Raw genomic sequence first — 22,314 nt, 5'->3', positions numbered from 1 at the left:
AAAACTACGTCATTGAAATCATCCCCAAGTATCATCCAGGGGTTTATTATGATCCATGAAAACCAAGAACCCTGCCATATAATTCCATACCGAATTTGCAAAACTTTTTGGCTACCCTCTCGTGAACATCATTCTTTGTCATTTAGTCAGTGAGAGTCGTCCCCATAGTGGGGTCGTGAGACCGTGGGCGGCCTACCACTGACGGTCAGGCGGGCGGTGATAGTGGTGGTGCGGGCGGCGTTGGTGACGGCACAGGTGTAGTTGCCGGAGTGGGCGGCGGTGGCTCGGTCGATGACCAGGATGGAGGTGAAGGCGTCCAGCTGGGAGGTGCGGACGTCCAGGCTGGGGTCCAGAGGCCGGTTGTCCTTCAGCCAGGCGTGGGCCAGGGGTTGGTCGCCCTCCTGCACCAGACAGGTGGCCTGGGCCCTCATTCCAGCACGAGTCCCCGCCGCGAAGCTGAAGGGCGCCAGCCGCGGAGGCACTGCAACACACACACACACACACTCACACTCACACACATCACAGGGAGGGGTGTGTGACAACAACAACAGCAATCATCTGTGGAATTATATGTGAGGTACAGAAGCTCACGAGACGTGCAGGGACGTGTGACCGTGCTCGGAGGAGACGTGCAGCTGGGCCGGGCCGTACGCCAGCGGCAGCAGCAGCAGCAGGTCACTCAATGCAGGAGAGAAGGTGGGACGTTTAGCAAGTAGGACAGGCGATGAAGTGTAGGAGAGAGATGGATGAGGAGGAGGAGGTGAGGGGGAGGGGACGATTAGTGGGAAAGGAGGGGAAGAATAGTCGCGGTAAGTGGGATGAGGCCGCCTCTGGCCAGCGTCGGTGACATCAACCCAACTCAGACACGTCAAATACGCTCTGGAAAAAAGTGGAGAGAAGAGGAGGTTTATGTAGTTGGTGGCGCCCGCTGTGATAGTCGGAGGTGTGGGTGGCGTGGGCGGCCGTGTGGGCGTACCATTGACGGCGAGGGCGGCCGAGTGGGTGGCTTCAGCCCAGTGGTTGGAGGCGCGGCAGGTGTAGTGGCCGGTGTGGGCGGCGGTGAGGGTGTTGATCATAATGGCGCTGGAGAAGTGGCCCATGCTGGACACGGAGACGTCCTCCACCTCCTGGATGGGGCGGCCGTCCTTCTCCCACGTGAAGGTGATGGGTGGGTCGCCCATGATCACGATGCAGGCCGCCCCGGCCCGGTTGCCCGCCTGCAACTTCTCCTCGAAGTAGAAGGGCTGGAGTACAGGCGCCACTGCAACACATCCCTGCCATGAAGTACGTCGACCTGCCTCCTTTCCAGTACCTCCCTCCTGCTTCCCTGGACCTCCTTCCTACCTACCTGCTGGACCTCCTCCCTCCCTACCTGCTGGACCTCCTCCCTCCCTACCTGCTGGACCTCCTCCCTCCCTACCTGCTGGACCTCCTCCTCACCTACCTGCTACACGATTACTCTCCCTGCTTCCCTATCTTCTCTGCCTTCCTCTACTTGCCCAGACCCTGTGTATCTGCTTCTGCTCGCCTGCTGTCCTTCTGATTTGACTACTCATTTGAAATTCAACTGTGTCGCCTGCTTCTGCTTGTCCGCCTCAATGTCTTCCACCGTGTTGCCCGACTGTGGTGCATGCAGTCGCGCTCCTACCCTGCTCCCATGATGCTAACCTCCTCTCAGTGATGTAAACAGTGGCTAAACACATGCTCAAGGTGACGCTTGGGGATTCGTCTCAGCGTATTTGAAACCAATGACGACCCCAGGGGTCGATGTGGGGGTTTCAACCACATCTTAACACTTAGACTCTAAGTACCTAAGTCAGGTACCATCTATCAACAGCTTCAGTCGAAGTAGATAACTACCTAATGATCCTTTCTATCAACGGTGGGTTGTTTAGCAGTGATACCTAAAATGGAAAACTTTGATTAAACCTTCTTTTTTTTTACCAATAGAAGAAACGACCCCCATTATTTCTTCAGTCTCCCAACCACATGTGCCATCAGAGTCTGGGTGTAAGCTGGTCTAAACTATCAACCCCAACCAGAAGTTATAAAGTCATAGCCAGGCTGCTCCAGTGTAGAATCAAGTATAGGGGTGAGTTTCAACGTCCTGCCTATCCCTCAACAGCTGTCGTTGTGGCAACACTACCACAGACTAGAAATTGAAGACGTAAAAAAAAAAAAATAAATAAATACTAGGGGTGACTTAAACAAAACTTTCCTTAAAGTCTACATAAATAAAAGGATGATCATGAGTGGCTATGGGAGAGTTCCCATGAGTGACCAAGGGAATGGTGAGTGCCTATCGAATGGGGAGCAAGGATGAGTTGATCACGATTATAACCATCCAATTTAAATATCAAAGTCCATCGTTCTCTTCCTCATCTCGGGGAAAACACAGGTGCTAATCCGTCCACACAGGAGCCTGTAATCTCTCTCAGAACCCCAGAGGTAATAGAGTATTTTAGGATTAATGGATCTATATGGCTTGACACCTGAAAAAGACAGGATTATTTGACAATCGTCATACACACACACACACACACACTGTAAAGGTGAACCCTTCAATCTGTTCATCAAAAAAAAGTAAAAACAACATAAACTTACATATACACACAGTGTACAGCTGAACACTTCAATCTGGTCACCAAGAACGAACATACACTCATTTTTCCCTAGTGTTCACGACGGGTTAGAACCCACCTCTGTGGATACAGTGGCCGTCAAATGTAAACAACAGATCTCAAGTTATTTTCTAAAGTTCAGTCGTTCTATAGACAGTACATTTGCTATATGAAGATCACAAGTTGACAAATCACTTTCGATGTTACTACCTCAGTGGGGAGGAGGAAGGGGGTGAGGGGGTGTGAGGAATGAGATATTATGAGGTCGCTCAGCTGGATGAACTCTGGCCTTAGAATTATTTCTCGTGTGTTCAACTTTCATTCCCAAGTCGTCAGTTGATCTGGGATAAACTTTTGCAACACTCCACTCCAGACTCACACTTTCAATTATAAGTTTCCACTTCGAGGATGGGAAAGAGAGAGAGAGAGAAGACGAGGGGTGGGAAGGATACTCATGTCTGCTCCATTTTCTATACAGCAAACCCAGGTTCAAGCATTTCTTTTGACCCCGGGGTTCGACACCTGCTTCCTTATCAATTCCTGCGGAAGAGCTCGCCTGGTTCCATCGTTTCTTTCTCGATAAAGAAGATAAAGAAATAATCTATCAATGCTAATAATTTACAGCCAGATCCCGTGAAAATATGAGTACTGATACTGAAAGAGAAGCTGTTGGAACGTTAACTCAGTAAGGATGTGTGGTGTTGACAATATACATTCTTCCGTGTCAGTAAAGCCAGCGACTCTCGTAGATAAAGGTTACACACACACACACACACACACACACCCACACACACACACTTTTCTCTCGCCAAATGACCCTATTAGGCGTCTCAAAACTATGGATCAGAGACGAAAAATTGGAACATTTGCCAAAAAAAAAAAAAAACATGGGGGACCTGGGAGACTAAAGATTATCTCTGTTGTTTATCACAGTGACGGCCACGTACACCTGTAGAAGGGGTATGTCGCCCTTCTACAGGACGGCCACGTACACCTGTAGAAGGGGTGTGTCGCCCTTCTACAGGCCGGCCACGTACACCTGTAGAAGGGGTATGTCGCCCTTCTACAGGCCGGCCACGTACACCTGTAGAAGGGGTGTGTCGCCCTTCTACAGGACGGCCACGTACACCTGTAGAAGGGGTGTGTCGCCCTTCTACAGGCCGGCCACGTACACCTGTAGAAGGAGTGTGTCGCCCTTCTACAGGCCGGCCACGTACACCTGTAGAAGGGGTGTGTCGCCCTTCTACAGGCCGGATCTCTACAAGGTACAGTGGTAGGCATGATGTCAACAAGGTATTTTTGGGTCTATCCCACGCCCCATGCCCAAGGCATTGCCACACCCCATACCCAAGGCATTGCCACGCCCCATACCCAAGGCATTGCCACGCCCCATGCCCAGGGCACTGCTACCACGATGCCCAAGTCACTCCCAGAATGCCTACAGGGCCTACCCAAAGACATCCTTTAATCCCCCTGCTCCCAGGACGTGCTAGGTCTTCCCAGGTCCCCTGGGACATATCCCAGGACGTACCCACGACACGGACGGAGAGGTGTTGGGTGTCCCCAGGTCCCCCCAGCCCCCCCAAGGGACATACCCATGACACGGACGGAGAGGTGCTGGGTGTCTGAGCGCCCCTGCCTGCTGGAGGCGGTGCAGGAGTACTGGCCGTCGTCAGCGCCCCTGGTGACCTCCTCCAGGACTAAGGTGCCGTTAGGATGGACCCGCTGCCGGTGGCTGGTGGGTAACCTGACCCCGTCTGTGGGACGCAAGAACACGGGTTAGACTCCCACTTTATACGTACACTCCAATACTGTCATCCTAAATGTATTCTGACGTGTAAACCTGAGTACCTATATGTATACTGACGTGTAAACCTGAGTACCTATATGTATACTGACGTGTAAACCTGAGTACCTATATGTATACTTAAATGTAACCACAGCACATACACAGACAGACAGACAGAAAGACAGACAGACAGACACACACACACACCAAAACTATGAACTATGAAAGTTCCCAAGTGCACTTTCGTGTAGTAATCACATTATCAGGGGAGACACAAGATGATGGATAGATTAATTCCCCTATCCATATTCATTACTACGGTAAATCCCCTTAGTAATCTTTTCCGCCACTTTCTCTCCTCCAAGCAATGTACACGGCAGCCAGAGGGCTCAAGTAATCCTCAGTAATCCCCACCTCACTAACCATTACCATGGTAATCCTGTAGAGAGGGTAATCGCAGGCTTGAGTAATCCCTCCAAATCCTAAACTAGTAATCCTTAAGGGGTAACAACCTACCTTTCTTCCAAGTAATCCCCTGAATTAGGTAGCCGGATAAGAGCGTAATCTCCATCTCAGTAATCCGGAGCCAACAGACTAAATTCCCTCCGGAAAATCGCGTGGATAGGGTAGCTGGAGGCTGGAGTAATCGCCAGGTCAGTAATCCCCTACTCAGTAATCCTGGGGAAGCCTTACCTTTCTTCCATGTAATCCTATGGATGGGGTAGCCTGAGGCGGGGCACGAGACTGTGAAGGTCTGCCCCGCTACAGCAGACACTTGCCCCATGGGGCGCACGTGGGGCGGGCCGTACACGTTGAGACGTGCCGAGTGCACGACCCGCCCCGCGCTGTTCTCCGCCCAGCACGTGTACGTGCCCCCGTCCGTCACGTGCACCGTGCTGATGTTCACGTGGCTGATCACGTCCCCGTGCGCCGACACGTACTGCCCCTTCACGTACCTGCAACACCGGGGAACACGTCATCAGGGCCGTCCCTGCAACACTGGGGTATTGTTATGATATCATTATGGCGGTCCCTGCAACACGCGGTGATGCTATGACGCCATCACAGCTGTACCTGTAACACGGGGTAATGTCATGCAGTTCCTGCAACGCAAGGTATGTCAACACAGCAGTACCCGCAACACGGAGTATGACGTCATCATGGCAGTACCTGCAACATGAGGCATTGATGTCATTATGGCTGTACCTACAACACATACGGTCATCATGGCTGTACCTGCAACATAGGGTTATATTCTGGACTCCCTCCCTCTCCTGTAGCCGCCCCTGCAACACAGCGAACGTTATGGTAATACTCTGGACTCCCTCCCTCTCCTGCAGCCGCCCCTGCAACACAGCGAACGTTATTACAACATATGGAGTACAACAAACGACTGTGTTGCGTGCCACCACCAACAGCTGGTGTTGCCTCAACACTGGTCAACAGTGGCGGTGTTCTCGTACATCAGAGCGCTGCGGACGCCCCTAACGCCTCTCGCTCCATCACCTCCTGGGAATAATTTAAGAGGCAAGAAAGAGCTATCGTGTTGCCCAGTAAAAAAGAAAACGAGAAGCAGTGAAAAAACTTTTTAGCTTTTAACACATATTTGACAGACTTACCAGGGAAGGCACGACAGCCACGGGAATTTCGGTAAATGCCCAGAATTTTTTCCAGGAAACAGATACGTGTAAGTGATTAGTGCAGAACCACTAGTTGTGTCGTTAACTGAGCCAATTAGGGACGCACATACACGGCAAGGCACTCAGAGGCAAGTTAATGACGGCTTCCGTGAGAGAAATAAGACGTGACCTCTGACCTAGTGACCTCGGGAGCTTGGGTAGAGAAGTGATAACATATACAAGCAAGATGACTCTTATCTAAGACGTGGCAGCACTGTACAGACAAGATATCCCTTATCTAAGACGTGGCAACGTTGTACAGACAAGATAACCCTTACCTATGACGTGGCACATTGTACAGACAAGATAACCCTTATCTAAGACGTGGCACCATTGCACAGACGAGATAACCCTTATCTAAGACGTGGCATCACTGTACAGACCAGATACTCCCCCATATGAAACGTGACAACACTGTACAAACAAGATAACGCTTATCTGGACACATGTGTGACCTGGGCAACGTACGCAGTCAACATATGGCGGGAGACATGCATGATTATAATGTCCTGCATGACACACACACACACACACACACACACACACACACACACACACATACACACACACACACACACACACACACACACACGACACACACGACACACACACACACACACATACACACACACACACACGACACACACACACACACACACACACACAGATAACCCCGCCCTCAACAACAACATATCAAAACATGAATATTAATTACCTCATTAACAATGAACTAACAGGCCACCAGATTTCATTTTCCCCATCAATGTATATATATATATATATATATATATATATATATATATATATATATATATATATATATATATACCCCAGATGAGTTCAAACGAAGCATCTCTCTCTCTCTCTCTCTCTCTCTCTCTCTCTCTCTCTCTCTCTCTCTCTCTCTCTCTCTCTCTCTCTCTCTCTCTCTCTCCCTCTCCCTGGGCTGGCTGCAACACCAGGGTACACAACTGGCCAGCCAGTCATCTGTGGCCTCATTGGTTCGCCTTTTACGGGGGCAAGACAGTGTTACGAGCCACAGGAAAAGCGAGATGTATGGCAATGTTCATTTCCCCCATTCCTCCCCCCCCCACCCTAACCCCCCCTGGCGAATGTTTGTAGACTCGGGAAGAGAGAAAAGAAAGAAGAGAGTGTAACACAAGGCGTGAACCCAACCTTAAAAAAACTATTATCCCAACTGGCAACACACACACACACACACACACACACACACACACACACACACACACACAAACCTAGTCTCAAACCATACACCATGGGAGTTACTTTCCCCTGTGGTACAGCCACCACCTCCCCTGTGGTACAGCCACCACCTCCCCTGTGGTATACCAGAGGGTCCCACTCAAACCAACCCCTTTAGACTGTCTCCCTCACTGCACCTCACACTGGCCTTGTGCTCCACATCTTCCCTCCGCCACATGTCACTCACAATACTTCTCTGACCACAGTAGGTGGGGGGGGAGGGGGGGTTAAGAGCCATCTTCTTGCGCACTGCAAGATGAGAAGGACAACGAAATGAAAAAAAAAGAAAATGGGAAGAGGGGAGAGTAATGGTAATAGAAAACAGGAGCAACAGACTTCTGTCCCTAAGGCATATCACTGGAACTTTAATCTCTCTCTCTCTCTCTCTCTCTCTCTCTCTCTCTCTATATATATATATATATATATATATATATATATATATATATATATATATATATATATATATATATATATATATATCCATCCTGGATATTAGTTGTGCATCCTATATACTGGCTGTGTCTCCTGGATATTAGTTGTGCATCCTATATACTGGTTGTGTCCCCTCTATATTCGTTGTATCCCTTCTATATTGGTTATACTTCTATATTGCTTGTACCTCCTCTATGTCGGTTGCAAAGTAATTTCTCCTGTCTGCTTCGAGAATATTAAGGAGATAACCATATATGTCTCTGAGTGCAGTCAGTATACAAAACTCTCTTTAACTATCCAATTCAACTTTTCAACTGAATATATATATATATATATATATATATATATATATATATATATATATATATATATATATATATATATATATATATATAGTTTACGAAGCGTTTACTATATATCATATGTACTGGAATAATCAAATAGTTCACTTGCTGACGGAAAAAACATGTTTCAAAACAGTCTCACATATCTCGAAACAGTTTCACAGACTGTGAAACTGTTTCACATGCTTCGAAACAGAGTCTCACGTTAAAAAAAGATAGAATTTTCGAGAGAGGTTCACGTGTTTTGAAACTGTTTCACTGGCAGTGAACTTAATCTCGAGGCGAGTACATAAGTTTCATTGAAAACTGTGAACCTTTCCCACACAAAGACTTTTAAATTTGTTTAAAAGAAAAAAAAAGGGAGGAAAAAAATCCTTAAGGCTTATTTTTCTACAGTAAAGTAATGGGAATTTCGCACGCTAGGGGCCGAGTGGGGAAGAGAGGGGAAAAGGGGTGAGGTGGGGGAAGAGAGAGGGGAAAAAGGCCAGCATGATCACGTGACCAACAAACGTAAACAAAGATCCGGTAATCACCTCCCACCATTGTTTAACACCAGGGTACGACCCCATCCCCCACTCGAGCATTATGGCACGATCATCCTAGGCACGACGGTACGACCTCTTCAGAGTATAACGGTACGACCTCCATGGGCACGACGGTACGACCTTGTGAGCACGACAGGACGACCCCTTGAACACGACGGTAAGATCCCAATGGCACAGGCCAGGACGTCTTTTCCATAGTCGTACCGTCGTGCTCAAGGGTTGTCGTACCGTCGTGCTTTAAGGGTCGTACCGTTCGTGTTCAAGGGTCGTACCGTCGTGTTCAACGACCATGTGTTCACCCGACCAACCTACCAGCCACAACATCCAAGATTAACGAACGTCCCTTTACGTTTTCAACCCTCCTATCAATATATATATATATATATATATATATATATATATATATATATATATATATATATATATATATATATATATATATATGAACAACATTCTTCATACTGACTTGCAAGACAGATGAATAATATAAATGTTTGTCTGGATGTAAAGTTCCGTCGTAAAGTTCCGACGTAAAGTTCCTTTTCAGATTAAATTGTAGTGAATAAACTTAAACCGTTCCTCTGCTGCTCCACGTCATGGAGGCTTTCAGAAAGGGTGAGAGGAACCAGGAAGCAGTAGCATTTTCACCTCAGGAGCTGGCGCCGGGTTTACTATAGAACCATTATCACCAGCAGGGTTTAGAATAGAACCATTAACACCAGCAGGGTTTAAAACAGAACCATTAACACCAGCAGGGTTTAAAACAGAACCATTAACACCAGCAGGGTTTAAAACAGAACCATTAACACCAGCAGGGTTTAAAACAGAACCATTAACACCAGCAGGGTTTACAATAAAACCATTATCACCAGCAGGGTTTAGAATAGAACCATTAACACCAGCAGGGTTTACAATAGAACCATTAACAGCTGGAGAGTGCTGAACAAACCCATTGCAAACAGACGAGATCAGAGTGAAAAAAAAGAGAAATTACAGCAGACATCACAACTGAGGAAGGTACCCTGCTGGGAGAGAGAGAGAGAGAGAGAGAGAGAGAGAGAGAGAGAGAGAGAGAGAGAGAGAGAGAGAGAGAGAGAGAGAGAGAGAGATAAGACATCACCTATATAACCCATCTCATTTTCTCGCAGCCTCAAAACAATAAGGCACCATCAGGAATTAACATATCAAGATAACCAACTTATCCTCGTTAATGGAAGCAGCGGCAGGTCACGGTATAAATGGTTCAGACTCGGTTTAATGTGGGTGTTGGTGGGAGATGGTGGTTGTCTCCGCTGGTGGTGGTGGTGGTGGTGGTAGAGGGAAGGTGTGTGTGGTGGTTGTGGTGGAGAGGGAGACCCCCAGGGGAGTTGGTCCTCTTGGGGTGGAGGGAGAAGGGGGGGGGGAGGAAGAGGAGACGACTGGGGATAGTAAATGAATAAGCAAAATCATTGACACATGTCCCGTTTATAGACGAGCAAGTCCGGGGTATAGACGAGCAAGTCCGGGGTATATAGACGAGCAAGTCCGGGGTATAGACGAACCAGGATCCAGAAGGTCGGGATACAGACAACCCAATTCAGGATCCAGAGGGGCAAGTCTCGTGCCCAGATGGGCAAGTTCAGAATCCACACACGTGTAAGTTCGGAATTCACACAAGTTCAAGATATCTAGACAAACAATTTCTAGATCTTGGCGAACAACTTCGCGATCAAGCCAGAGATACAGAAGGGCTAGTTAGGGGAGCAGACAGACGTGCAGATAACGTAACTCAAATGAGAAATTCTTTTAAAAATACTGTAACCGCTGAGCTGACCAGGGTCACTGTATCCCCCTGCCGGAGACAGAACACCAGATGACCCTTCCAAAGGTCGATGGCAGAATCTAGACGTCACTATCCATCTACGCCTAGAGAAAGGGATCTTGGAATACGCAAGTCCTTCAGAAATAGAGAGAAGGAACATGTTTCACACACACCCTTCACAGGTGAGAGACAAGGATCCCGCACCGTAAAACGCCTTCGTGGACTGAAAACATAAAATCCTTTACGACTGGAAGCCAAGTGCCAGGGCCCTCCCAGCAACCATACGCGAGTACAACGACCAGACGTCTACCTGAACCTTTACGAACGACCAGACGTCTACCTGAGCCTTTACGAACGACCAGACGTCTACCTGAACCTTTACGAACGACCAGACGTTTACCTGAGCCTTAACGAACGACCAGACGTCTTTGTGAGTCTTTACGAACGACCAGACGTCTTTCTGAGCCTTTACAAACGCCCAGACGTCTTTGTGAGCCTTTACGAACGATCAGACGTGTTTGTGAGCCTTTACGAACGACCAGACGTGTTTGTGAGCCTTTACGAACAACCAGACGACTTCCTAAGCCTTACGAACACAGCAAACAAGACACAGTTGCACCACACCTGTGGGATAAACTTGTCTTCCCCCAGTAGCCTCTTTATCTCCAAGGTGGGAGGTTCTGGTGCCTCAAGGACCACGGCCCGTTCTTCTTGCCTTAATCAACGACCAAGTGGAGTCCATGTTGTCGTTCTGCGACCCTCAGTTGTTGCCTCGCCCCTAAATTGCTGTCTTGAGTTCCAACTGTTTATCTCGGTTCGTCCCCGGCGTCGGAACACCCCCCCCCCTCCATCCCCCAGCCAGGGGCGCTGTCAGGAGAGAGGGGGAGGGGGATGTTTCCCACCCAACACTGACGTCTAACCAAAAGCCATTTTTCTTTTTCTTTTGTCGTGGCGTCTAAATCACCATTACAGATATTGCTGTCAATATCAAAGTCATATCTATGGTCCTGATGATACAATCTGTCACTATGTGACATACAGAGCCGTTGGCATTTGGCGTTCCCTAAGAAGGGGCTTCTCTCCTCTCCTGTCTTCGTGGTTCATTCCACTCCGGGCCTGAGCGCCTCCCTTTGTTGCGTTCCAGCGGTCCATCTCCTTGTTGTTTTCCAGGTGTTTTTGTCGTGGTGGATTTAGCAGCGTAGGGCGAACGGAGATCCCACATCTTCCCAGAACATCTATCTCACTAGCCATATACATGGAAGGGTAAGGCGAGTATAAAACTCTCTCCCCCTAACATACCAGCATCACTCACACACCCACACACACACACACACACACGCACACACACACACACACACACACACACAGGGGCTCACTGCTAAGATGGGGACACTCCACAGTGGCCACATCTTGTCCTTCAAGTCTATACCCTCCTCCCTCATATGAGTTTCCGAGGTCGACCTCACCATATGGCTACACACACTCGAAACACATTCACCTGAGGCAAGACGAAAGGTATGGTTTGTGCCGAGGGTGGAGTGTGTGTGTGTGTGTGTGTGTGTCACTCAAAACCTCCCCCAGCAGAGAATTGGCACAGGTTAATTCCATGACTGGAGTGGAGAGGTGAAGTTAATGACGCCTCACACCTCACCCACGCCAGAAGCCTCTGGCGTGGTGAGGTGTGAGGGGTGTGGTGTGAGGAGGGGGTTGGGGAGAACCCAAATAAAAACAAAAAACAAAAGAGCATCACAGTAGCGACACTGTGTGTTCGACCTCTGGTCATGCAATTCCAAATGAATAACTGGAGGATTATCCAGATGTTAACCTCGGCTTTCAGGACTTCAAACGAAAGCCTTATCTCTCTCTCTCTCTCTCTCTCTCTCTCTCTCTCTCTCTCTCTCTCTCTCTCTCTCTCTCTCTCTCTTCCCTCCCGTCGTAATGATACACTTGTCTTCGCCCGAGGGGCAAGACTGACCTCATCCATGTATAACAGGGCCGTATAGAAAGAAGGTTAGGTATATATATATATATATATATATATATATATATATATATATAGCAGGACCGTATAGACGTTTAAGCATATATAGAAGTACGACACACCCATATAGCAAGCATAGAATAATCATTAGTATAATCTGTGATTATTTTGCGAGTAAATTATATCTTAAATGGTGTAAATTCATTTCATAGGATTACTTGACCTTTTGAGTTACAAGGTGCGACCCTTGGGAGTGTGGGAGAGGCTGGAGACTCACCTGTGGGAGTGGGGGATGCTGGAGACTCACCTGTGGGAGTGGGGGGATGCTGGAGACTCACCTGTGGGAGTGGGGGATGCTGGAGACTCACCTGTGGGAGTGTGGGGATGCTGGAGACTCACCTGTGGGAGTGGGGGATGCTGGAGACTCACCTGTGGGAGTGTGGAGAGGCTGGAGACTCACCTGTGGGAGTGGGGGATGCTGGAGACTCTCCTGTGGGAGTGGGGGATGCTGGAGACTCACCTTTGGGAGTGGGGGATGCTGGAGACTCACCTGTGGGAGTGTGGGATGCTGGAGACTCACCTGTGGGAGTGGGGGATGGGGAAGCCGTCTAGGGTCCAGCTGATGTGGGGTGTGGGAGTGCCAGTGGCTATACACTTGAGGGAGACAGCTGGTCCAGGCTGCAGCGTCTGCTCGATGAACCGGTACACCAGCTGGGGCGCCGCAGCTGGTGGGACAGAGGAAAGAGAGGGTTAAGACCAGGACCAGCTGGCGTCACAGGTGGCAGACAGTGTTGAGATCAGCACCAGCTGGCATCACAGGTGGCAGAACATTGTCAAGATCAGCTCCAGCTGGTGACACAGATGGCAAAAAGGTACTAAAATCAGCACCATCTGACAGGTGGTGTTCTACGGGGGGGGGGGGGGTATTGTTTGTTATATATAGTTAACCCAAGATGGTCGAGAAGGGAGATAACAGAACCTTGAGTTCATGATAACAGACACATGCTTGCTGGGGGAGGTTTCTGGGGAGGTTGCTGGGGTGCTTGCTGGGGAGGTTGCTGGGGAGGTTGCTGGGGTGCTTGCAGGGGGAGGTTTCTGGGGAGGTTGCTGGGGTAGTTGCTGGGGAGAGGGTACAAGTTGTGAGGAGGGAGAGAACCATTTGAAGGTAGAAACCTGAATGAGGGGAGAGAACTGTATAAGGGGGCGATACCTAAATGAGGGGAGATAACTCTATAAGGGGAGACACCTGAACGAAGGGGGAGAAAACTGTATAAAGGATGTGAGCTGAATGAGGGGAGAAAACTATACAAAGAGGGACACTTTAATGAGAGGAGAGAGAGAGAGAGAGAGAGAGAGAGAGAGAGAGAGAGAGAGAGAGAGAGAGAGAGAGAGAGAGAGAGAGAGAGAGAGAGAGAGAGCTATGTGAGGGGAGATACCTCAACGAGGGGAAAGACCTACGTAAGGGAGCTATATCTCAAAGAACGAGGGGAGACTATACTATATATGGGAGAGAACGTCGGCGAGGAGAAATGTCATGTGAGAGGGAAGGTGTTCAGAGAACTTAAGACCCCACCACCACCACCACCTCTCTCTCTCTCTCTCTCTCTCTCTCTCTCTCTCTCTCTCTCTCTCTCTCTCTCTCTCTCTCTCTCACACACACACACACACCACTTCAAAACACAGACCAGTTACAGCAGGCGTTTCTCAGAGCAAGAGAGGAAAAATATGTATGTCTGGTAACATGTCTGTATGCAAATGATATCTGGTCCAACACAGTGAAGTAGTAAGAAACTGTGTCGGGACCTAGAGGGAGGAACATTGACGGATACCAAGAAGGAGGAGCACTGAGGGATCCCTAGAAGGAGGAGCACTGAGGGATAGCAAGAGGGAGAAGCACTGAGGGATAGCAAGAGGGAGAAGCACTGAGGGATACCTAGAGGGAGGAGCATTGAGGGATCCCTAGAAGGAGGAGCACTGAGGGATAGCAAGAGGGAGATTAGGGCCCCGTGAGGGGGAGTGGCTGATGGGGATGGTGTTGACGGGCAAAAAGAGGGAAAGATAAGAGTTCATTAGAATAAGATTAATGGAGGAGATAAGGAGATAAGGCGGAGTGATGGAGGAACTTATGGTGTGTGTGTGTGTGAGGGAGAGCACGAAGGAGAGAGAGGAAGTCCCTCTCCCTGGACACTGAGGACACGCCTTCCTCTCTCTCTATCTATCTATATATCTATCTATCTATCTATCTATATATCTATCTCTCATTACAATCGCTCCCACCACACCTGCCTGCAGGTGTTCGTCTCCACACCTGCAATGCACAGGGGTCTCCTCCTCCCCCCCAACCACCATAACCACTCACCTCCCAGGGTGACGTGGGCGTGGGCGTGGGCGTAGTCCTGGCCGTAGGTGGCGGCGCACTGGTAGATGCCCGCGTCGGAGGCGTCCACGGGCGCGACGTGCAGCGACTCGCGCGGCCGCAGACGCACGCGACCACCAGAGCTGCCGCAGGCGGGAGGGGGTAATACAGTGGCCAGGAGAAGTTATTATTACTAATAGTAGTATCAGTAGTAGTAGTAGTGGTATTAGTGGTAGTAGTAGTGGTGGTAATATTAGTAGTAGTAGTAGTAGTAGTGGCAGTAGTCGTAGTAGAAGTAGTAGTAGTAGTAGAAGTGAAAAGAAAATTGACATCGTGAAACAGCTGATCTTTGTTTACCAAATTTGTACGTTAAACCAGCGTTACATAGAAGCGAAAAATGCAACACTGAAACCTACAAAGGAACACAATAAACCAGCGTTGCTTACGAGCGAAAACTGCAAAACTTAAAAGGCAAACAGGAACACATTAAATCAGAGTTGCTTAAGAGGGAAAACTGCAACACTAAGAAATAAACAGGAACACATTAAACCAGCGTTGCTTACGAGCGAAAACTGCAAAACTAAGAAATAAACAAGAACACATTAAACCAGTGTTGCTTAAGAGGGAAAACCGCAACACTAAGAAATAAACGGGAACACATTAAACCAGTGTTGCTTATGAGAGAAAACAGCAACACTTAAGAACTAATAAGCAACACAGTAAATCAGTGTTACCAGAGAGAGAGAGAGACTATAGAATACATGAAACACTTAACAAAACTGGGAAAAACAATGGGTACCTTATCTCTCTTATCATATGATGAGGATCAGAGAGCTTTACGTGTATATAAAGTGGACGAAATATTGTAATTATGTGTAGATGATGATGACAGGTGTGTGAGGCTAAGCTTAGGAAGAGCAGGTGTAGAGGACAGGTGTGTGTGTGTGTGTGTGTGTGTGTTGAGTTCAGCTGAGGGCCAGCAGGTGTGCAGGACTCACCTGAGGGCCAGCAGGTGTGCAGAACAGGTGTATAGGACTCACCTATGGGCCAGCAGGTGTGCAGGACAGGTGTGCAAGACTCACCTGAGGGCCAGCAGGTGTGTAGGACTCACCTGAGGGTCAGCAGGTGTGCAGGACAGGTGTGTAAGACTCACCTGCGGGCCAGCAGGTGTGCAGGACTCACCTGAGCACGTTGCCATCCTTGTACCAGGTGACGGTGTCTACTGGTTCGCCAGACACATGGCACCTCAGCTCCAGCCTCCCACCTGCGTCCACCTGCACCTCCCGGGGCGTCACCTGTAACATGTGTACATCTGTAGTCAACACCTGCACCTCCTGGGGCGTCACCTGTAACATGTGTACACCTGTAGTCAACACCTGCACCTCCCGGGGCGTCACCTGTAACATGTGTACACCTGTAGTCAACACCTGCACCTCCTGGGGCGTCACCTGTAACATGTGTACACCTGTAGTCAACACCTGCACCTCCTGGGGCGTCACCTGTAACATGTGTACACCTGTAGTCAACACCTGCACCTCCTGGGGCGTCACCTGTAACATCTGTACACCTGTAGTCAACACCTGCACCTCCTGGGGCGTCACCTGTAACATGTGTACACCTGTGGTGAACACTTGTAATATCTGTACACCTGTGGTTATCATCTTTCTTACCTTCACGAGTAGATCAAAACCTTACACACACACACACACACACACACACACACACACACACACACACACACACACAGTTACGATGGACTGAGTTTGAAATTAAATAAGAGCAATTAACTATCTTTGATACAACTTAATCAATAATCTTTGATACAACTCACTTAGGGCAAAATGTATATACATCTTTACATAAACATTGACGGGTCATAAACCTAACCTGACAGAGTTTAGATAGTGAATTGTGGATCAGCAAATCTGAATTATTTACCAACAAATAATTAACAAAGACAAGGTGGACTCACCTGGGGGAGGGGGACTCACCTGGGGGAGGGGGACTCACCTGGAGAGAGAGGGGGAGGGGGACTCACCTGGACAGAGAGAGGAGGAGGGGGGACTCACCTGGACAGAGGGGGAGGGGGGAACTCACCTGGACAGAGAGAGGAGGAGGGGGGACTCACCTGGACAGAGGGGGAGGGGGACTCACCTGGACAGAGAGGGGAGGGGACTCACCTGGACAGAGGGGGAGGGGGACTCACCTGGACAGAGAGGGGAGGGGACTCACCTGGACAGAGAGGGGGAGGGGGACTCACCTGGACAGAGGGGGAGGGGGGAACTCACCTGGACAGAGAGAGGAGGAGGGGGGACTCACCTGGACAGAGGGGGACTCACCTGGACAGAGAGGGGTAGGGTCACCAGGAGGTGGGCGGAGAACCGTGTTTCACCCGCTGTGTTGTTGGCTACACAGGTGTACTGCCCGGCGTCGGCCACCCCCACCCGTGCCAGCACCAGGGACCCGCCCACCGCCCACACCCCGCTCCCGCCCATCACTGGCCTGGACCCACGATACCACCTGCCGGGGAGGGGGTACCACACATGAGGTTACCACACTGCTGTAGGAGGTACCACCTGCTGTAGGAGGTACCACCTGCCGGGGTACCAAACCAGTGGTACGTTACTGTAACTGTAGAGGGGGTACAAGGCTTCTCCGGGGTAAACTACAGGATAGATACTACTCCGAGGTAAACCAATGACTGCAGAGGTAAACTTGCGATAGTCTACCTTGCACCAGGAGCTGAAGACTGGCAATCTCCATGTGTAGTATATCACTGAAATGTAAACAGTATACCCTAGTTTACATCACGGGGCTCACGATATACACGTGTGTGTCTATACCGTTATGTAAACCACGAGACATATGACCTGTAAACCATCGGGAGAGTGAGAGGCGTGAGGGCAGGGGAGAGTGGAGGCAGGGGGGAGAAGAGGGAGGGAGAGAGAGAGAGAGAGAGAGAGAGAGAGAGAGAGAGAGAGAGAGAGAGAGAGAGAGAGAGAGAGAGAGAGAGGGGGGGGGGTGGACGGAAAGGGGGGAGAAGCCACATGCTATGGGAATGTGGAAGAGGTAGAGTTGAGACAGAGAATGGGGAGCTTATTAAACGACCCGCCGGAGGAGAGAGAGAGAGAGAGAGAGAGAGAGAGAGAGAGAGAGAGAGAGAGAGAGAGAGAGAGAGAGAGAGAGAGAGAGAGAGAGAATAAGAGAATGTGTGAGAGTGAAGGCAAGAGGGGACCGCTGGATGGACGAGGGGAGACACGGTGAAGGGGCAATAAAGGGTAGGAAGATATAGAGGGGAAAGAGGAAGGGGAGATGCCAAGGGGTGTGTATAACCCCTTGGTGTGAGGGGCCGCGATGGTGGTAAATATGAGACGAGGGAAAACTCCAGCCGCTGCAGGAGATGGAAGAGAGAAGAGTAAAGACAGGGAGAAGATACACACACACACACACACACACACACACACACACACACACACACGATGATAAATCCCGAGGAGGAGAGAGAGAGAGAGAGAAAGAGAGAGAGAGAGAGAGAGAGAGAGAGAGAGAGAGAGAGAGAGAGAGAGAGAGAGAGAGAGAGAGAGAGAGAGAGAACATACATATATATCATACATATTTCCCTTTTTCCTCTCTCTACCTCTTTCCTTCCCCCTCTCCCCCCCCCCCCATAGCTGGGGTTTGTTGGGGAGGGGGAGGGAGAGGAGGGGGGGGGACACAGGACGACCCCCTCCTTCCCCCATCCCCCAGTGTGTGTGTGTGTGTGTGTGTGTGTGTGTGTGTGTGGGACGAGGGCGGACGACCTGCTGCTATCCACGGTTGTGGACGACCCACCACGACCCTCCCTCACATCCCAGACGTTTCACATCCGTCTTTGCTTGCTTGCTTGCTTGCTTGCTCATCCCTAGGTTCATCTCTCCTCCCTGCCTCCCTGCAGGCAAGCAAGCAAGCAAGCCACCTCCGCTCGATGCGCCTCTTTAAGGCACGCATCTTGTCCTCGTGTGGATACCACCTTCCTTTGATGACTTCAGGAACATCTGGCCTCTTCCGTGCGCTGACGAAGGCGGACAGATCCCGTCCTGGCCTCCCACAGACGCGCCTCACGAACTGGGGCTTGTATACCTCCCTGCTTGTGGCCACCGTGGGACTGGTCCGTGTTTTCCCCTGCCTCCGCACGCCACGGACGTGAGGTAAGGACGGATATATGGGATGGAGGGGTTTCGTCCTTGTATTCCCATAAAGGACTGGAGGCGGAGGAGGAGTAGAAGGACGGCAGGAGGAGGAGGAGAGGAGGAGGAGGAGGAGGGGTGTGTTTCTCTGGTGTGCCGTCGAGCGTCCTCGCTCTCCTGATACGATGGGTTACGAAGGCCGCGAGAACGCCATGACCACAAGACGTAAGTCATGGGGGTCATGCGTTTGTTGTCATGCGACGCATCTCTCCGCTTAGAAGTGCAATGGCCGCCCCCCCCCCCTGAAACGACGCTGTGTCAAATGTCCAGCCTCTCCTTTCCCAGGTCTACGAGTGGTTGGGTTGTTAAGGTGTAACTGATAACCTTTTCAGGGTTCACACAGATCTAAGGCAATACACCAAGACTTTTTTCCCCTGTTTTTCATGATTACTGAGCTTGAATCAATGCTCAAATTTTCTTCCCTCCTGTTCTTCAGGCTTATGAAGATCTACGTAGGCACACAGAGGCCTGAGTTGATGGACGAGGTCGAACTCCTTTCCAAGAAGGGCCTGAGTTGATGGACGGGTTCGAACCCCTTTGCAAGAAGGGCATGGAGGCCTCAAAAGCTGATATTCAAATCTTTACTGCTATTCCGGGACTCCCTCTAGTAAAGCTGTGCCATTTCCTTAACTCTAGTCTTCAATATCACTTCACAGACTCATCAGCATATAACAAAAATTCACCTTTGTGAACAACAGTCATATTTAGCTTTTGAGATTCATCCTTACATTTCCTCATCAGTTCTTGATGTAAAAGGGATAAAGGATAAATGACATTTAACTTATCATATCAATTTATCACCTAATGCTACCATATATCATTCTATGGGTCGACCATCACATGACAAACACTACAGATGAAATTCTTTGAGTACGATTTTGTTTACACATTCTTGATAAAATTATGTTAATCATAATTTTCTTTTTACCTATATGTAGAGTAAGATAAAAATCTAAACCTACCTAAAGGTTTAGTTAAAATTTCAGACATTTCTAAGTATCTATATATAATATGAGACATTCCTAAATAATAAGGTATATCTTTAGTCATACTTAAATACTTAAATACAACTTGAGGACATACCTAAGTGCTTAAATTTAGCTCTGAATGTACTTAAAGTCCATCCATATAATTCCAGACATATTTAAGTACTTATACATAACTCTAGACATATATAAACACTTGAATATGATTTCAGACCAATTTAAGTATTGACTCATAGCTTCAGAGCATGTCTAAGTATACAAACGTATCATCAGACGTACTTAAATACTTAAATTATAACTGGAGGAGTGCAATTTGCTCTTGTGTACTGGGGGAGGCTGAAGAGCCATTGTATTGTGTACTGGGGGAGACTGGAGGGCCATTATTTTGTGTACTGGGGGAGACTGAAGGTGCCATTGTATTGTGTACTGGGGGAGACTGGAGAGCCATTATTTTGTGTACTGGGGGAGACTGAAGGTGCCATTGTATTGTGTACTGGGGGAGACTGTAGGTGCCATTGTATTGTGTACTGGGGGAGACTGTAGGGCCATTATTTTGTGCACTGGGGGAAGCTGGAGGGCCAATACCCTGTGTACAGTGGGAGGGGGGAAGTCAGGGGTGCCAATACCCTGTGTACAGTGGGAGGGGGGAAGTCAGGGGTGCCAATACTCACGTGTACTGGGGCGGGGGGTGACCCTGTGCCACACAGGGGAGGGTGACCCTAGCACCAGACTGCACAATGAGACGTCCAGCTTGTTCCCTCATCCGTGGGGGCAACGACCCCTGCGCCTCTGTAATGGGGAGACCTGGTGAGTCTGGGGTGACCTGTGATGGTGAGACCTGGTGAGTCCTGGGGTGACCTGTGATGGTGAGACCTGGTGAGTCTGGGGTGACCTGTGATGGTGAGACCTGGTGAGTCTGGGGTGACCTGTGATGGTGAGACCTGGTGAGTCTGGGGTGACCTGTGATGGTGAGACCTGGTGAGTCCTGGGGTGACCTGTGATGGTGAGACCTGGTGAGTCTGGGGTGACCTGTGATGGTGAGACCTGGTGAGTCCTGGGGTGACCTGTGATGGTGAGACTTGGTGAGTCCTGGGGTGACCTGTGATGGTGAGACCTGGTGAGTCTGGGGTGACCTGTGATGGTGAGACCTGGTGAGTCCTGGGGTGACCTGTGATGGTGAGACTTGGTGAGTCCTGGGGTGACCTGTGATGGTGAGACCTGGTGAGTCCTGGGGTGACCTGTGATGGTGAGACCTGGTGAGTCTGGGGTGACCTGTGATGGTGAGACCTGGTGAGTCCTGGGGTGACCTGTGATGGTGAGACTTGGTGAGTCCTGGGGTGACCTGTGATGGTGAGACCTGGTGAGTCCTGGGGTGACCTGTGATGGTGAGACCTGGTGAGTCCTGGGGTGACCTGTGATGGTGAGACCTGGTGAGTCTGGGGTGACCTGTGATGGTGAGACCTGATGAGTCTGGGGTGACCTGTGATGGTGAGACTTGGTGAGTCTGGGGTGACCTGTGATGGTGAGACCTGGTGAGACCTGGTGACCTGGGGAAGGATATGGGGATGTATGTGTGTACATTTGTACGTACGTTATCACATAACTCCAGACTCCCCCATGCCATGGGGTTTCCAGCATCTCTAATGTTGCGCTCCACGCAGGAGCAGGGGAAGTAGTATCCACTGCCAATGATGCAGCCATGGCGAAGGTGACCTCCCACCCCAGTTGTAACCAACAATAAATGAAGTTAGTACACACACACACACACACACACACACACACACACACACACACACACACACACACACACACACATATATATATATTGGAAAGGATTACAATTTTGCGCGTGATCAAGATATTCCTATGAGTCCACGGAGAAAATGAAACACGAAAAGTTCCCAAGTGCACTTTCGTGTAATAATCACATCATCAGGGGAGACACAAGAGAGAAATATAACAGTCAGTTGATATACATCGAAGAGACGAAGCTAGGACGCCATTTGGTAAACGTCTCTTCGATGTATATCAACTGACTGTTATATTTCTCTCTTGTGTCTCCCCTGATGATGTGATTATTACACGAAAGTGCACTTGGGAACTTTTCGTGTTTCATTTTCCTCGTGGACTCATAGGAACATATATATATATATATATATATATATATATATATATATATATATATATATATATATATATATATATATATATATATATATATTCATCATCCGTTTAAAGGATTTTGAAGGACAGTCTGCACACCAGTGGCTGACTTGAGGTTAAGCCTATTA

The 22,314-nt window shown here is 49.2% G+C and overlaps 1 protein-coding gene across 4 annotated transcripts in view; it reads right to left on the bottom strand.

Moving 5' to 3' along the window:
* LOC139748375 (cell adhesion molecule Dscam2-like) overlaps positions 1-22,314 on the bottom strand; it is a 178,438-nt gene that overhangs the window by 26,261 nt on the left and 129,863 nt on the right. For 3 of the 4 annotated variants that reach the window (XM_071661486.1, XM_071661484.1, XM_071661488.1), the window contains 8 exons: positions 20,695-20,812; positions 17,151-17,331; positions 15,994-16,106; positions 14,815-14,954; positions 13,036-13,180; positions 5,104-5,366; positions 4,217-4,378; positions 197-481 (listed from right to left, as the gene is read on the bottom strand). In XM_071661486.1, the coding sequence (XP_071517587.1) occupies positions 197-481; positions 4,217-4,378; positions 5,104-5,366; positions 13,036-13,180; positions 14,815-14,954; positions 15,994-16,106; positions 17,151-17,331; positions 20,695-20,812 (1,407 nt within the window). Of the gene's footprint in view, positions 1-196; positions 482-976; positions 1,262-4,216; positions 4,379-5,103; positions 5,367-13,035; positions 13,181-14,814; positions 14,955-15,993; positions 16,107-17,150; positions 17,332-20,694; positions 20,813-22,314 lie in introns of all 4 variants that reach the window. The other variant, XM_071661485.1, reaches the window with a different exon arrangement.

This window comes from Panulirus ornatus, chromosome 73 (genome assembly GCF_036320965.1).
Source record: "Panulirus ornatus isolate Po-2019 chromosome 73, ASM3632096v1, whole genome shotgun sequence".
Lineage (NCBI taxonomy): Eukaryota > Metazoa > Arthropoda > Malacostraca > Decapoda > Palinuridae > Panulirus > Panulirus ornatus.
The sequence above is the reverse complement of the archived record's forward strand: the minus strand, read 5'-3'. Positions and strand labels throughout refer to the sequence as shown.